The sequence below is a fragment of the Agelaius tricolor genome, unplaced genomic scaffold, assembly GCF_023055355.1.
Source record: "Agelaius tricolor isolate 1412-34295 unplaced genomic scaffold, bAgeTri1.0.p SCAF_6, whole genome shotgun sequence".
Classification (NCBI taxonomy): domain Eukaryota; kingdom Metazoa; phylum Chordata; class Aves; order Passeriformes; family Icteridae; genus Agelaius; species Agelaius tricolor.
Genome location: NW_027269266.1, coordinates 45,000,653 through 45,019,385, shown reverse-complemented (window position 1 = coordinate 45,019,385; position 18,733 = coordinate 45,000,653). Strand labels below are relative to the sequence as shown.

Sequence of the window (18,733 nt, the reverse complement as noted above, 5' to 3'; positions counted from 1 at the left end):
ATACCTTCCCTGTAAAACTTGGTGTTTGGGGATGGGATTTGAGTCAGAGCCTTCTGAGGTCTGATTGAAAAGGAGGAAGATTGGGTTCTTAGTTGTCAAAAATGAATAGTAATCCTGACATATTTGGTGATGAACGAACACTGGAGGGATTTATATAGTCAACTTTAGAGATCTAAATTAGGAATTGAGTCCTTCTGTGCAAGTCAATGAAACTTAAGCCCAAGTATAGAGCTGCATGGAGTGTTTTGCTCTATTGGCTATAAATTGAGCATGGGAAGGGTGACTTTGTATCTTACATACCCACAGTGAGATCTAAAATAGATGGCATGAATAATCCCTAAAATGAATACCAGTGTGCAAGAATGCAGTTATGAGATTTAATCCAATTATCTCTGTGATAATTATGTCTCATTTTTCTTCCCAGAACTGATGTCAAGGTGTGGGCTTTCTTCAGACCTACTTCTGTACACATGGCAAGAGGCTAACAGGGCATCTGCCCTTCACCCTCCCTGCTATTAGAAAGAATCACAGAATATTCTAAGTTGGAAGGGACTCTCAAGGATCACCAAAGTCCAGCTCTTAAATGAATGGCCTCATACAGAGATCAAACCCACAAAATTGGCATTATTAGCACCAAACTCTTACCGGCTGTGCTAATCTCAGTATTAATGATGTTGTATAAAACAAAAGGTGTAATATTCCAAATAATAGTAATTTCCTCAGGTGGAGAAGGTCACAGATTAAAATTGCTTTGGTCAAAGACCTGCAAATGTAAATAGTCACCACCCAGCTGTAAGACAAGGAAGGTATCTGAAGATACTTGCCTAGTCTGCATTTCACTTGGCTGACTGGAAAAGTTACCAAGATTAGAATTTTGTTGTTCTTTTTGCTGTTTCTTTCAAATGCCACACAGCTGCTCTAGCATATGAGCCCAGACCATAGTACATTTTTGTCTTACAGCCCTCAAAGTGCTCTAGTTGCCTGTACAAACCTTTATAAACTCCACAGAGCCCTGCTGGTACCAGCAGAGCTGTGACAGTGCAGGAACTTAGCTGCACAGTGCAAGTGTCAGCAGAGGGTTCGAGAAATTATATTGCAGGTAAAAGTGGAGAGTAAAAAGCTACTGGCAAAAAAAAAACAAAACAACCAGCTGAAAGGAAATGCTTTCATTTTAGTCACACAGCTGTCTAGTCAGGAAAAACATTTGTATGCAAAGATCTGAAGGAATGACAGCTTCTTTTGAAAGAATAGACATGGTAAATGTGGACTTCCTGCGCAGAAATCTGTAGGTGGGTAAGTGGAATCAAGTTTAGGCTGTGTGTGTCTGTTGAAATGAGAAAACAATGCCTTTGACAAAGATAGGACATATAAGGCTCATTCATCACTTTTAATCCTTTCAGAAATGACTTATTAGCCAGGAAAAGCAAACAGAAGAACTGATTCCATCTTAGTTTAAAATTGCATGATCTAGGGTGAATTTGGGAAGATAGGCTTGTCACTGAGATGTTACACTGATATTTCTTACTTCCTTTCAGGGGATGTACAGGGGCCCAAACCTTAGAGATGGCATTCAGAAACACTCCCAGATGACTTAGTACAGAAGTCTGGTGCCTGCTTGTGATTTTAAACATACACATACACTGCAAAGGAATAATCATTGGACACTGTATTACATATTTATAGGCATGTTGTAGTTAGTTTTTCCCCTGCTTTAGAAGCAAGAGGATTTATGAACTGAAGCCTATTAAGTCCCTAAAAGCTGTATAAGGAAATAATATCTTTGTAGAAGAATCAACACATCTATTGAATATACTTCATTACTCAAAAAAAAAAAAATCAATCCAGATTAAAGAAGGATATGTCTGGCTTCAGAGAATTAAAGTGATTGAGATGCAGATGAAATGAGGGCATATCATCTTTGTTGCTAAATTCTTAGGTCCCAGGTGGTCCACTGGAATGTGAAAAAAACCCCACATGACCATATCCTACACTGGAACTACTGACAAGCAGACAGACCGTGTCTGCTGTTTTGCATTTGCAGAGGAAGATACAGTTTCTATCCCTAGGCACTCTGAAAATTCCACACTGAGTTCCTATGTATGATGAGCACACAAACTGTCCCCTTCCAGAACAATTTAGTGCAGCATTTAGGTACTTTGAGGAAAGAAAATACTTTTTTCATGAGTTCTCCTTGCCTGTGTGAACGTCAGCTCTGTACTTGGTTTTAAGCTGCAGAGTGATTTTTGCTACCTGAAAGGGATCTGAAGACCACTGTTCACAGAAAATAGACAGAAAACCACTGGTTTAAGGATGTCTGCCTAGTGGGTTGTGATTGCATTAATTACAAATCATGAATCATGGACATCTTGTTCCTGCATTTGTAAGATTAAAGTAGGCTATGTAAATAAAAGTCATTACAGGGTTTTTAAGGGAATGATCATGCTTGCTTCCAGTAGCAAATTACCTTTATATTGCCACTAATGGGAGGGACACTGCATTCTACTCATTCTACTCCTATAGTTACTGCACATCAGTGCTTTTTTTTTTTTTTTTTTTGTGCTAGTGCTGCTGTTTCCTACCGCAGTGAGCTCCAGTGGATAGAGTCTAAGCAACTAAGCAAAGACAAATACTGTGTCCATACCTGGGCTTTCCAGTGATCCCCTGAGAAAATATCTAATTATCTAAAACTACATGAGCATTAAGAAAAATATAGCATAACAGGCTTCCATCTGTGGGCTGGTTACAAACTCCTAGGATTTGGTTTGGAATTGAATTCTGAAGCAGAAGTTGTTGTCAGCAAACCTACAGCTCATTTCTGCATTCTCCAAATGTCCCATCTCTACAATAGCTTCCAGCCAGGTTTTTGGGGTATCTCATTCTGGCCTAAAACTCTCTGGTTTCTGCATCAAGATTTGATCCATTGCTGTTTCTTTGTCTTTCCTCATATACTTGCTTGGCTCCAATCCTTTTGGGCGCATACAAGAAAGGCAAAGGTGATCCAACTGCCTTAGACCCCAGGATTACTGCCAAGTCTCCAAGGCTACCTTTTTTCCTTATAGTCCCAATCTTGTGGTATCATAACTTTACCTTTTCAAGGAGGTAAATATTGCACCAAAATAAGTTTCTTTTTCTTTTGCTTTAGACCTCACAGGGAAGTAGGGTAACCCCATAGATTGTTTGAGCACTAGTCCCAAATTCAATGTTCCTACACTACTAGACCGGACTGGAACAAAGTATTTTCAGGATGCCAAGTCTTCTGTGTCAGACCATCTTGCTTCATGATTTCACCTCTAAAACATAAAATCTACTCTGTTTTCTGTGAGCATTTTCCTTTGGCTGGCTGACCAAACACTGTGAAATAGAGGCCCTGATACCCCTAAAGAGAACATCTCTCTTTCACATAAAGCTTCTTTCTGTCTCTCCTGAAGTTCACTTCTGGTTTCCTTTCCTACCTTCTGAGGATATTCCACTTTTTACCCCATCTACTTCAGGACTGCTTGGGGAGAAAATGAATTTTAAGAGGGATGAATGTATTGGATATTTTCCTGGTGAAAACAGAAATTATATTTTGACTAACCATTTATGCAGAGATAAATGAATACATACAGACATGCAGAAATACTCATGGCTCTTTACATAAGAAATATTAGAGTATAGTAAAAGATGATTCATAATATCAAGCTGGAATTGCGCAGCACCAGTGTCCAAGTTGCATATTACAAACTAGGGAACTATGATTCATCTTCAAATCTGAGTAAAAGTTCAAAGGAGAATTCAAGTCTCTCCTAGATGTTATTGAATCACAAGGAATGGCAATGGGTAGCAAATCTGTTTTGTCTTGTGCTGCCACAGAGTATTGCAGGCTGTGATCACATTTATCTTATCCTCCATTATGTTTCAGTTTGTGGGGGCATGCTAATACATACCTCACTTAACGTCCCATGTTGCTTTCCTCTTACTGAATTCATCTTCTTGGCAGAATCAGCATGGAAAAATGATTGCTGCTTTTCCAGGCAGCTAATGCAGCCATGAAACAATTTTTTTATTCACATAGTTTCATGGGATGCATTGAATAAGCAATACTAATATTGCTGTGTTTACTCCCAGAGACCATTTTTGCTCTTGGTAAATTGAAGCACATTTATTCTGTAAATGCAAAATGAAAGTTGTACTAAATGCTATCATTTTCATAGCCTACAGAGGAAAGGTGGATGTAATCTATTTCTTTCCCTATTTATCAAGCAATGTGTGCAGTCAGGTGATTTGCAGAATTCTTAGACTTCCAGATAGGTGTTTGGGAATCAAGCTGCTTGCAAAAGTGGGGAATTTGGATGCCATTGGGTATTCTGTAAAATTTAAGTGTTTGTGCCTGAGGAAATATTAACAAATTACACTCTTTCTTCCCAATCTTGACAAACCTCTTTCAGCAGTGATGGGAGCATGCAGTGCAGAACACAGATGATCCATTAGCAGAGACAGTTTCCTTACATTAATTACACTTTCAAGAGCTTTTAGATCATAATGAATATAAGAAATGCACATGTCCTTCTCTCAATTTCAGCAATGAATTCTGCAGTATGATTGTAACTTCCTCTAAGTTTTCTTTTCTTCAGGTACGATGATGAAATCTCTCACCTTTCTTCAGCCTTCATATTTTTCCTACAAATAGCAGACAATTAGTGTGGAAAGAGGAGGAAGACAGATTTCTGGGAATTAGTTCAGTTTTGTGCATTAAGGTTCTGTGTCTTAGGTGGACAATCATGTAAATCATATTGGTAGGTTCCAGCCAAGACCCAGCTGGCAAGAAAGGCAAGTTTTCTAGTATAACTGGGAACTCTATGGACTTTTTGGCTGCCAACAGTCCACCTCCATTAAGGTGACTTGCTGATTTAGCTGCTAATTGCCTCTGTGCAATTAACTTGCAATGCTCATAATCACTGTGATGTCTAAGGTACTTGTAAAACTGATGAAATTGTATGTATGATTTCTCTAAAGTGCAGAAATATTCCAAGTATCATTTTCCCAATGAAAAGCTGGAACAGAGACCATTATCTGTTAATAATGTTCTACATGTCAATTTTGGTAATGGTGTTATTATATTAAGCTTTTCTACAGATCATGGAGTAACAAGTCATCTTCATTCCTTCAAGTCATGTAGAACAATAAAGAAAATTATTGAAGGACAGGCACAGTGCATTAAAGCAGTCAGTACCCAGTACCCTGCTGGTTTTGGTGTAGGGGGAAAAAAAAAGAAGAAAAGAAGAACAAAATTTGTTGATGTTTAGCTATTGTAGCTGCACAGTTAGATGCACTCATTTAGTGCATTTAACTGGAAAATTAGTCTCTGCCTTCAGTCATCTAATCCAAAGTCCCCCTAGAAGTTGGTGATTGAGCCCAGCTGGTTTTAGTCTCACAGTCATGCTCTCTCTGGGCAGAAGCAGCACAGAAATAAAGCATCACTCTTTGCTTTAGCAGGGTCCATTTCCACCTATATGCTTGTGTTGCCCTCTCAGTGTATCAGCTTTTTACCAAACACTGAACAAAATGAGTGCAGCTGGTGAGGACCAAGGCCTTCAACTTTCTGTGAGCAACCGAGGAAGGTAATGATACAAATATCTTTATATCACTTTTTAAATTACCTCCTTACCTTTTTAATGTAATTCTCAAGTCATCTCTTAGGATTTGGTATTTATACCATAATATGGACTGTACAGCTGCATATGTTTACAGAAAATCTTTTGTTTTCCTGTTTATATGTAAGCTACCATAAAAGTTTTGTGGTGTTCTTTCTATTTTCTCTCTTCATTACAGCCACAGCAATATGTATGTGAGCACACATTTCCAAACAAGATTGTCAGGCTATAGCTTAAAATTTGGCATGCAGTGAAGTGCCTACATGTATTTCTACCCCTAACAATGGACAAAATGTAACACTGTTCTTAAATTACTGATTTCTGTTAAATGGTGGAATAGAAGCACACTGAGCTAAAGGTCATGACATTTCAAGTTCCAAATTTCTGGATGGTAATGTTGGAGAAAAAGATCTAAATAAACTACCTACTTTTCATCAATAAAAAGAACTTAAATACATTCCTCTGTCAGTGGTAGTTAAAGTTGAATGGAAAATAATGAGAAGCAAAATTCTTTCTTTTTATTCATTCTCTTAAATTCATTTCTTTTCATTCAAATATAGACTTTTAATGTATTGCTTGATTGGTTTTGGAATTGGTCAAATAATAGCAGCTCTTGCTGTTACAAAGTACTAACTCTTTGGCCCATAAATTACATTTCTTATCCACTTATGCTACTCAAATACTTTGATATATGCCTCATGTCCACTGCTTTTACATTTTGAGAGTAAACTTAAGAAGACCTTCATTTAGTAGATACACAGATATAAATGAGCTATACAGAGCTCATTTATACAGATATAAATGTGAGCTATACAGATATAAATGTGTGGACAAACCATTTTTTCAGAAAACAACAATATTTCACTTCAATACTTCCAGCTTTATACAGCTCCTGTGAACTCATCCCAGTCTTTGATCTTGAACCACTTGGTGATTTCAGTCGGAGGCAAACATCTTAAATACACTAAGACACTGAAGTTATGTGAAATGGCATCGGGTAGGGGAAGATGTAGAGATTTCCTGCCAGGAGACATAGCTATGCCATGAGCATAACTTGTGCTAAGCTCAGAAGGAAAGTGTTTGGGGAAAAGTGCTTAGAAATACCCTCCTCACAGGGTAATCTTCAGAGCTTGCTCTTTCTGAGAAACTAAATTACCTTGGAGATAGAAATCTGTAGGAAACCTAGTTTTAGTTTCCGTCTGCACAGACAAACTTATTTCTAAGAACAACATTTTTACAGAAGAGGAATATGCCCAAAGGCAAACTGAAAACTGAACACAAGGCAAATATGGCAATATTCCTCTTCATTAAATTAGCTGATGCTGAGTGATTAGTACTATTGTTCAGCTCAGCTGTTAACTCTTAGCTGATTTCCTAGTGCTTAATTCCCAGATAATTTCAAAGAGATTTATGCATGAACTGAGAGTTAGACATAGACTTAAACGTTGTACTGACACAAGCATTGTATAAGTGTATATTTAATGTAAAATATTGTGAATCCAGGCTTCAGCAACATCCTTAAGCATTCTGAAGCTGAAGGGATTACTCACATTCCTACAGATCCCCGCAACCTTGAGCACCATGTTGAATTATGATGTAGTAAAGGATCAGTAAGAATATTCTCTAGATTTGTGGAGTGGGTTGAACCACTGAATTCTGTCAGTGTTGAAATAAGCCTCAATCAGTTAGTTATTTCTCATCTGCATCTGGCTTGGCAACCAGTCAAGAAGAACAACAGCACTCACTTCCTATTCATGTATTATGCACAATTTTGCTTTGAATACCTTATTTATTCTAACACAAAGGCTGTATTTTAATTTCATTTTTGGTACTACATCAGTGGGAAAATGTGAGAATTGAGGGCACCTCTCAACTATTGAGCCACAGATCAATAGACAAAAAGTTTTTAAATGGCTTTGAAATGTCTGCATTGACAAAGCTATATCCATTATTCTTCTTTCTGCTACTGGGCAGAAATAATAAATATTTTAAGGACCTCAAAATAGATGGAAGTAGTAATATTGACTAAGCAGAAACTGTTTGCCAGGAGATTAGGCCTTAGTTGGAAGGATTTAAATATGCTTGGCATGTCAAAGCAATGTGACGAGTCGGTGTTTTCATAATGTTCTGCGTCTACCTCATAACTTGTTGTGAAAGGATGATGGCTGTTGCCAGCTTGCTTTGTTCTTAATAATGTTTTTAAAGATAAGAAAGTAAAATGGCTCCATTTCAGGAATTAAGTAATTTCCTTGTGCCAAAATACTGACAAGCAGTCTTGGTGCGGGAAGATAAATTAGAGTTCTGACTCCTGCATCACAAAGAAGAAATCGACATTGCTTGAAAGGAGCCTTGCTGTTAGAGCTGAAGTTACTTCTTTTAACGTTGCAGATGTGAATGTCAAGTGAGTTTTCTATGTGAATTTTTGTAATATGAAATGGAACAGACTGTTGAACTCAGGCAATTTTAAAAGTCAAGGATAATTTTAGGGAAGGGGAAGTCAGAAGAATCAGCAAGTGGAACACACAAATCCCAGTCAAATTATAGCATCAGCTGTATAGCACTATTTGCTGCCCACATCTAATGGTATATTTGCCCTGTTGTCTTTGCCACTGTCACTGATTCTTTCAGCTCCCTCAAAACTGCACTTGCAATGCCTTCCTCTCCCTTCATGCTGACAGTACTTAAATCCCTAGTGAACAGTTCTTCACAGACCTCCATTCTAATACAAAAAGTCCTCTTTCCTATGGGTACAAAATGGAAAAATTCCCACTCAGACACTTTTCCAGCACAGAAACAGCAGTAGACTCCTCCCAGTACACCTGACATTAAATATGAAATGGATGATGTCCATCTGGAGCTTCCTCTGTTCTTCTTTCTTTGCCTGTGCTTCTGCTTGGCTGCCTGAGTACATTCCATTCATCTGGGATTGGGAGCTCTTTGAGCAGAAACTGTTTATTTTGAAACTCCTGTGAACACTGTAATGCTTGATCTGTGATTGATGCTTCCAGGCTGTGGGGTGAGGCTGTATTGACCTGCCTTACCTGATGGATAATACTGCTGCCTCATGAAGGAAGTGGCAATAAAGGTCACAACTGAGATAAGAAGTAAAACTATTTATTACAGATGACTCAGGCAAACAGGAAAACTAGCTGTCAGCACTTCAGAAAAGAAGTCACTGCAAACCTTCACCTCCTCACCTTACAAGGATTCTTCCATCACCTGTTACAGGCTTGCCTCTTTGCATCTATTTGCACACCCTGGTCTGTTTCAGCTAAGAGTAGTTCTTCAAACTGAACATGCTCCTGAGCAGACATGGCTAAGACCATGGAGTTCATTTATTTACAAAAATGCATGTTGGAAATTGGGCAGTGTAGTGCTTTGTTTTTCCAGTTTAAACACAGGTACATCAGAAACAAAGGAGGAAGCAGTATTGTTGGAAAATCATATATTAAATGGTTCTTTAGTGAAAACATGCTATAATTCCTACCATAGCTTAGGGGAAGAAAAAAAAAAAAAACCAAAACAGTAGAAGCATATAAATATATCCTATATACACAAACAGTACAACACAGATGTCTTGTAAGCAGGGATTAGTAGCAGGACACTGTTATAGAAACAGCACATATTTTCCCTTGGGAAACTTAAACCCCCACAAATGTAGTCCATTCAAGACCACAGAGAAACAATGTGCTGCTTATGCTCATTTCCTTTCCTTCTTGCTGAGACTGACATTTTACAAACCAGGCTCCTGTACATTTCACATTCTGTTTAAAAACTACAAAGTCCTTGGATCAGCATCCTTTTGTCCATTAAAAAAAAATCTAAATGCATTGCTCTCCACCTTTATATTGTTATATTTCCCTTCATTAAACTGGACAACATGAAGTTATTTTCACTCTTCACCACAGGAGAATGATTGATGGAGTAGTTTTAGTAGAAAAACACAGGAGATTCATCTTAAACTAGTTTAATTTAAGCAGTTCCATGACAACAGCTGGAGACATAGCTTCTGGGAAATGCAGATGCAAACTCAGACTGGAAGATAAAATTTAGTGACACCAATGAGTTGCAGCTGCTGCATACTACTACATCTAGCAACATCTTTTTAGATCAGAGTCAGACTGAGCCCTAAGATAAGTAGCCATCCATTTGCTTTATGGCAAACTGCAACTGGACATTAGGTGGCAACTGAATTCTTCACCACTCAACTCACATTTCCTTATTTGTCATTCTAATAGTGATTCCTGTGCAGGTCAGGTGCCCTTTCCCCTCCCATACACTACCTGTGATTGCCAGCTGAGTAACAAAGTAGGTCATTCGAGATTTCCGCTTCCTCCTCCAGGTAGAGAAGAGCACGATGGCATTTCCAGAAATTGTGACAATAAAGAGAATCCAAAGAGTCACCAGCTGCTCTGTCTGCAATGCAAAGGAGGGGAAAAAACGTATTGATGGGTGGATGGACAGTGACTTATCCTCAGACAAATGAGATGAGAATGGAAAACAGGAGTGAAATTTGAGTTTTGCCAATTGATTTCAACTATTTAGTCTAAAAGACATTCTTGGGTGTTTTCAGAAAGTATTTAACATGCATCACTGCTAGTGATGTTCTTTCCAGTTTGGTTTGCAGTGGCTGTATATTACTTCTCTCTTCACAAAACCACTAGCAGTGTCTGTATTCTGCACTTAGTGCTAAAATGAGAGGCAGCTCTCAGCTTTCTTGTGCTGCTCCAGCAAGCTGTGAAATAACCAGCTGCCTCACTTCATAAGGAATGTTGATAGATGGGCTCCTTTGGAGAAATGGAGGAAATAAATACTTCTCTCTTCCCCGACTTCAGTGAGTCTGGGTCATTCACGAGCCCTAATGAAATTCAGACATCCAGTCCATGATCTAGACGTGCACCAAGACTGAAAAGGAAGCATGACCCACTAAAGAAAAGTATGCTTGTGTAGCGACTGAAACGTGATGACAAAACGTCCCCTAGTGGCGTGTATACAAAGAAAACAAGGTAAGAAAGCTGTTCGTGCTCTCAAAGCATCAGGATGCTCTGGCTGCAGGATCAATACCGTATGTGTGTGTCCACGTTTGCTTGTTTGGTGAGTGCACTCCCAATCTTTACATCCTAGCAACCGTTTTACGTTTTGTCAATGCAGTCGTTTGGGATCTTTCCATTCAAGACAGCAAACCCACAAGATGGGAGTTAGAGGAAGATGGAGGAGGCAGCTGAGGGCTGCAGCTGAGGAGAGGTGCCAGATGCTGGCCCTACAGACGTGGCCTCAGCAGGCTGGGGGAAAGATGCTGTCAGTAATACATGACTAGGCTGATAGTAGAGGAGAAACCAGGGATAGCACTCATTAAAAACATTTGTAAGCCACTGTGGGTAAGCAGAAACCAGAGCTCCTTCTGCTTGCAAAGAAAATAGCTCGCTGTGAGCATGGGGAGGGAAGGTAAAATGAAAGGAATGGAGCAGGGACATGGAGCTTCCTGATTTATAATTAGCCTTAGTGCCTTCTCAGCACTTAGCCCCACTCCTGGCCAGCAGTCATTGTCCCTCCTTGTCCCTCCCATCACCCCCCCTGAGCAGCCTCTCCTGGGAACCAGCCTCAGCTTTGCTCCAGGTAGGGAGCCACCGTACCTTGTGGATCACAGGGTCATGCAGGGAAAGCAAGACCTGATGAGGAGAAATTTGATGTTGCACTCTGTGCCTGAGCCCAGAGATTAATTTAAGCAGTTAGTTGTGTAGAGAGGACTTCACTTTTCCCAGCATGATGATTTTCACCAACATAGTGTCATCTCACCTAACTTTAAAGTTCCAAAGAGACACAACTGTTCTAAATTGTCTTAGTATTGTCTAGGTAATAGCAGTGTCTCAGAGATGAGTCACCACTCATCTCACCTACCTTGGGATGACTTGTCTCCACTGAGTATAGAGTGACCTAGATGAGACAACCTGTGTGGGCTAGATAGTTAGCCTTTAGATTCCAAAAACAAAAATCTATCTTTTTGGGTTACCTGCAAATCTCTTGAATTTCTTGGGAACAAATTTCCTTAAAAATGTGTGGCAGAGATATGGTGAAACTATTTTTATGGGGATGCTTTTCTTAGCACAGGAATTGGAAAGAAATGTCTTTTTTGGAAGACAATAAAATCATAAAAGATAACATTTCACATCACTTTTGTCCTTGAAATCAATGATTTCTCCTCAGGGTTTGTTTTGGTTTTTCCATTTCAGAAAACATATTTCTCACATGAAGAAAACTAAGGGACTAGACTTGTTCTGGTTTTCTTTGGTATAAAATCAGAAGAGCATTTTCTCAAACAGAATTATATTCCTGTATTATACTGATATAGATAGGAATAGAAGAAGGATCTGACACTCAAACCTTCTTATGTTTCCCACAGAAGAAATAGCTATGGAGCATCAGAGGCTGTGTTAGAAGGATAAGAGCACAGTACAAATGGTCAGATTAAATCCCTTCTGCCAATTTCAAAGCAATGCCTAACAATTAAGCAATGTTAGACTCCAGACTTTAAACCAGACTGCAAAGATAACTTAAAAATGCAAACACTGAAAATAGAGGTAAGTCTGGAAGGGCCATAGACAAAGAAAGAAAGCCAAAATTTCTATTAATCTATTTGTGGGAGCTGCCATTCTGACTAAAAGGAAAAATATCTCATTCCTGAGGATTAAGAAGTTGTAACAATAGGCAACTTAAATCACTGCAGCCTCTCTCAGTCTGTGTTAACTTGCAGAATGAAAACTTCCATGGTTATTAATGGGATGCCCACTGTGATAAAGGCCTTTGCAGAGGCTAGGATCAGAATTCAAAATTATCTTCATGAATTGGAAACGTGTACTGGGAAAAAAGCAGCATGCTGTCCAACAAGGAGAAGTGCAGGACTGCAGTGTAGTGAGTGTAATCTCTCTTGGTCAGACCAGCCTTCCAAACATCAACCCTCACACGCAGCACACATGCAAAGGGCCCCAGAACATCATGGAATCACCCTACCAGGAGGGCAACAGCCACCACCACTTTGGGATCAACACCAGGCTCATGTGCCTCTGCTCTAATCTTCCCACTGAGCCATGCCCACTCCTGGGCACAGTGCTTCAAGAGAGACACACAAACGAGTTGACATAAAGGATGTAGTCAGGCAAAACGACTGAATGAATCAAGTTGCTAAATCCAGGAAAAGCCGACTGCAGGAAAAGATGAACACAGCACTGAGGACACAAAAAGACTAATGCAAAAAAGTAAAGGACTAATCTCTTCTTCAGATCCACTGTGGACTGGACAAAAAATCAAAACTACAGTACAGAATTCAGGACGAAAATTTAAAAAGAAAAAGAAGGCTTTAAAATATATCATAGATAGAGAGATTGATTGAGCCAGTGAAGCCATCTGTGAAGTCTTTAAAAATAGTTATTAGATTAGAGAGATAGCTGATGGATCTTTGAATCTCACTCCAGCTGAACTTTCTTTAGTTTTATTCATCATCTTCAGATTGTTTAGACATAGAAGTGTTTAGTTTCATGTCTTGTTCATTCATCAAACAAAAATACTTTTTTAATAAGAGTCCTAGACAAGGTAATTTACAAAAAACATGCTTCAACAATATGTTGTGCAAACATCAGAAGCATTCTGATAAAAAGGAAGATAATAATATCTCCCAAACCTCTTTTGACAAGGGCTTCTTTTGAAATGGGCATTAATAATTACACTAGATGAGAATGCCATGAGAGACTAGTGTCATACAGCAGTTATTTCAAGTTAGAAAAGCTCGAGATGCTGTTGACATTATTAAGGTTACCAACAAATGAAAGTCAAGAGGATTTCCTTGGTTTGACTCGAGCCATTGCACATGCTGCTGTTCCACAAGGCTGCTGTGTTTGGAGCATGGAAGTGCTCAACATCCAGAAAGAGTATTCAGGTTTTGCTATGTTGCTCCAAGATTAAAACCAGGTTTAGTCAATGAAGAAAATGCCTCTTCATGGGTGAAATGTAAGCCAGAAAACCTGTCTGAAGATTGTGTGCATTTTCCTTTGGCTATAAAAAAGGCTTGTCACTTTCTATCTCTAATTAAATTTCTGAATCCAGAGGCTGGAATAAGTCTAACAAGAGGTGTATTCTGCTTTACATTTGAGGCAGAGATCACCCCTGCAAACCCCTTTAATCAAGACCATATTTAAATCCTTTTGGAGATGTTGGGTGGCATTTTGGTACTGCAATGCCATCCCTCCTTCCAGTTCTCCCCAGCCAACTTCCTTGCTCTGTCTTCTCTCAGGATTTGTATCTCTCTTGCTGGGGAGCAGAAGCTGTGATTGTAGAATGGGGATATATCTGATAGCCCATTCCAGTGGAGGAGCTGTTCCTTATGTCTTGAGGTGCAAAAGCCTTTGTCTAATATTAGAGAAGTTGCCTAATAGAAAGAGAGTTCAACTAGAAATGGACAAAGATTATTTGTACTTGGACAGGGACCCAATCTAAAACACTTTGGCTGCTGAGGCTGCTCTGGAAAAAATTGGGTACAGGTAAGAAATGAGCAAATAGAAAAAGAGAGGGAGAGATACTCCATGCCTGGAGTGGCTGACTGGCCTCTTAATATGAGCACTGCAGGCCTGTGGTAACTTCTTGGTCCTGCTGACCTGGCATCTTTCTGCACCATCTTCTTGGTCTCCTGGGTGAAGAAGAGGAATGATCCCTCATATCACAAGCCAGTAGCAGCTTAAGTCTCTGAACAGCTTTTTCTTGACAGTTGATAAACTCTGGGAATACACAAATGATCTTGCCTTTGGTATATTTTAAAAATTATGGGGTTAGCATAGCAGCAATTGAGATTGTAAGAGAGCTGTAATCATGAAGCAAGCCAAGCAATTTTGCAAGAGTGCTCTTAACACATAAGAAGAATATATAAATCCCCTTGTTAAATTGGGTAACTGTCATGCTTGTGGTCAAGTTCACCCCTAGTAGATTGCATTGCACTTTCTTGAAGGAGGGAAAAAAAGAGAAAAATCTTTTCTCATTCTCTAAAATAATCACATTAATTGCAGACCATGCAGAAAAATGGAGCAGTCAAGATTAGCAATTTTTTTTATCCTACTATAGAAGATTTGGAATCTTGAACATTAAAAACTGAAAATGTTCATTTATGATGGAAACTTAAAACCCTTAAAAAGAAACCCAAAAAAACCCCAAACAAAGACCAAAAAAAAAAAAAAAAAACCAAAAAACCAGGAGAATTAATTTTCCAGAGGCAGACAGGTGCCATGCAGTTTGACTGATTTCTGTCAGGGATTTATAATCAGGTTATCTCTAAGGCAAATTGCACTTTTGACTGTAACACTGAGGGGAATAAAAGGAATACACCCATTAACCCAATTAGGGAGTTTTAAAGGTACTGACTAATCCTCTGATATAATTGATTGAATTTTTAATTAAATAAACAAAGCAAAAATAATAGAACGCCTCTTTTCCATACGGCCAGATTCCTACACAGCAGAAACCCTAGAGGAGCCTTCTGGGGTCTAAGTGCTGCCTACAATTATCTGGCAGGAGGGTGCAGAGAAGATGGAGCCAGATTCTTCTCAGATGTGCACCACGAAAGGGCAAGAGTCCACAAACAAGGCTTGCAACATGGGACATCTTGGTGTGACATTACAGGGAAAGTTTTTTCATGAGGGTGGTCAAGCATCAGGAAGGGAACCCAGAAAGGTTGTGAGATTTCCATCCCTAGAGATATTCAGAAATTAGACAGACACTGCCCTGAAAAATCTAAAATCATTTGGATTTGCATTCAAGTGGCTGGTTCAGGCTACCTCCAGAAATCCTTCTCTACTTGAATTACTATGCACACACACAAGTAAGCATAAGACCTATTTTCTTAACAAATATTCTTAAAACAAGAAGATACTTAAACAGACATAATCAGATTAGTGGTTTGCACACGTTGCATATTATTTTTTGTATCACAGAAATATGAATAGCTCAGATCTTTCTGGGAATCTTTACGTAAATTAAAATTTGCTCTACAAGTAAAGAGTATGGCTGTAAAGGCTACTGGCATGGAAATGGCAAAACCACCATTGTCTTAAGAAAAAGGACTTTAAAAGTCCTTTTTTTAAATATTTACTTGAAGTCCTGAGATGAAGAATTTCTGCCAGGTGTGATCAGCTTAAACTGTGGGCTTCCAGAAATGAAGTGTGATGACACTGAAGGGGTCATGACTATGGTTATGCTTACCACCTACAAAATAAAGGTTCTTTAATACACACAAAAAAAAGAACAAACTTGGTTAAAATTCCAAGGAAACATCCATATTTTCTCCTGTGCTGAAACTTTCTACACAAGTTGGGTTGTGAAGAAACCCCACAACGGACAGCAATCTGCTTGAAGAAAAGCTGTAGATGCATTGTGTATACTTGCATTGTAGATAACAGTTCTAACGGTCAAGAAGGAAAAAAGTAAGGGACACCAAACATCTTACAAGAAGAGGCACAACACACAGAATACTTGGGCTAGAAGTAAGCTTCACACAGCAAATGCTAATGACCTGACTGTGAACATTCAGATCACTAATTCATCTCCTAATGCTCAAGAAAAGAAAAGCTGAAGAAAAATGGCTGAAAAGCTCTTGATTCATTTGCTGATAGGCTGTGTCTTAATAAGAAAGAAACATAAAACTGGGAAGGTCACTGGAATCTGCAGCCTTGGCTGTCACAAGCAGCAGGAAGTTGTACTGTCCACCCCTGTAATACAAATATGTTTTGAAAGAAGGTTCTCCATCCAGCAAGGCAAAACTGAGAAGATGTGTCTACTCAGATCTCACACAAGATATCCCTGAAAACTTTGGGAAAACAATTTGATTGACACTTAAAAACCCAGGGAAAACTCATGTGAAGGTAAGAAAGACTGGGAGAAAAGAAAGTTCCAAGCTAAGTTTTATATTTTGTCATTGAAAGTGCTTCCATTATGATTGAATTTGAGAGAAACACATTTCAACAGGCAACAAGCCCTCTAGGAGTTGATTTTTTTTTGTTGTTTTTAATTAGTGTGGCTGGAATGGAGCCTGATTCAAAGTGCATAAACACCAGTTCAGCCTCAGGTTTGACTCTGGGACTGCTGCTTTCTCATTTAAATGCTACTGGTTGTGCTTGATAGCCCTCCTATCCCCTGTGCAGGGGCTGCCTTCTAACTGATTACTTGGGTTATTCTCCCAGCCCAAGGTTATGGAACATTCTGGCAAAGCTGGGATGCATTGCCGCATGAAACCTCCACCAACGTATCAAATATTCTGACAACAGTCACTTCCCAAGGAGTCCTTATCGTTGGAAAAAACACACAGCTGGAAGGAACACAAGTTGATTTTTTCTGTTCTGTTGAACTTGAGAAGCAGTTTTGTATGAGTTTGTGTTGATATGGTATTTCACTCATAGTCTGTTATGTTTATATGTTACATAGAGGAAAGATCTACAATATTTTCTTCCTTTTAGACTTAGGGAAACAGAAAAGCTGAGAAATAGACTGAGAAAGTCTATTCACTAAATCGGGACACTTCCTTATGGAAAGGGGCAATTTTGTTATCAAGATTAATTTCTCATCTTTTTGAAATCTAGCATTTTTTTTTCTGTGAACCTCTGCTTTTTAAAAAAACCTATTTATTAGCTCTGACTTCATCATCATGGATAAGCAGGGTCCCTTCAGTGCACACAATCTAATGAATGCTAATTGCAATGATCTTTCCAACCACAACCGCTGAACGAGCCTCCACTCTGTCCCAAAATTCTCTATAGGTATGATGGTGACAGTCAGTAACAAATGTGATTAATTCAATTCTATCACCAAATAGTTCTTATTTACCATTCTGTTGAGATTTGGTACAAGACAGATAACAAAGGCAGGCAGTATACTGTTCAGTTATTGCAGGATGTTTTACCCATTGCACTCTAGGAAAATTCCACAGAATTAGACAGATATTCCTGATTTAAATGTCATCAGGAAACATAAATTTTTAATGGTGTACCTATCTATTTTTTTGTAGAATATTTTCAATGTAGAAAGATAATATTAGACCACTCAAAGGTCTATCCATAATTTTATGATTTCTGACAGCCCTATTTAAAACTACAAAGTGTTGTTTTTCTTAATCACTTAAAATTATCATGTATGCCTAACTGTAAAATTTAAATATCTCAAAAAATGTGAAAAAATTTATACTTCCTAGGCACATTTATGTAGGAGATGCAGACAGGTGCAAACCATGTGCCTGTGTGGAGCACAGGGACAATAGTATGAGGTTTGCTAGTACAGAACAGCCCAAACCAGTTGGCTCAGAGCTGCTCCCTGCTGGGCTGTCATACTGCCAGACCCTTCTGTGCTGTGTTTAAGCCACTGGATGAGGCCAGCCTGGCCAACAGCACGGCAGCAGCAGTTTCCTAAGGAGATTATTCTCAGCACAGCATCTCAGGAATAGCAACAGTCATTACAGCATATTGCAGAGGCTGTGTTCAGGAGTCCCTGAGACCTTATTTGTGTAAACTTAATCCTCCTCCTCTCCCCCACCGAAAGATTGCAAAGTTACCTCTGAATTATTTGATATGTCTATTTTCTAAAATGTGTGATTGCATTTGCAGAGATTACTCCAGAAATTTGACAGCACCCATTATTATTTTCCTATTATGTATTCAATGATGGGATGCTCTGTGATATTTGCTTGAAAATCAGAATGAGCAATAGCATAAGCAAATACTTTTCAGGAGATAAAGTGACTCCTACATTTGGATGAAAGGGTAGGGACATTAGACTGTGACTTCAGCAGTCTCTGAGATCACCTGGAGCCAAATCCATGTAACTGGACAGTCCTACAAAACCTCTTGACATGTTGGTCTCCTCAGCTCTTTGCTGGTGATGGTAAAAACCCCAAGCCTTGTAAAGAGCATTAGCTCCATGGATAAGCAGCCCATGTTCTTAGAGTTGTGCTTACTTGTGCTAGGTTGTCCTGTCCTGTTTAATATCTGAGCTACATGGGCTAAAACACACAGGTACAGGGAATGCTGCAGTGCTGGGGGAGTACAGTCAAAGACATACATTTAAAATAATTTGTG

General features: G+C 39.0%; 1 protein-coding gene across 2 annotated transcripts in view; it reads right to left on the bottom strand.

The window, feature by feature from the left end:
* Window positions 1-18,733, bottom strand: part of NPSR1 (neuropeptide S receptor 1) — an 88,546-nt gene that overhangs the window by 35,897 nt on the left and 33,916 nt on the right. For both annotated transcript variants that reach the window (XM_071429638.1, XM_071429639.1), the window contains one exon: window positions 9,917-10,049. In XM_071429638.1, the coding sequence (XP_071285739.1) occupies window positions 9,917-10,049 (133 nt within the window). The remainder of the gene's footprint in view (window positions 1-9,916; window positions 10,050-18,733) is intronic.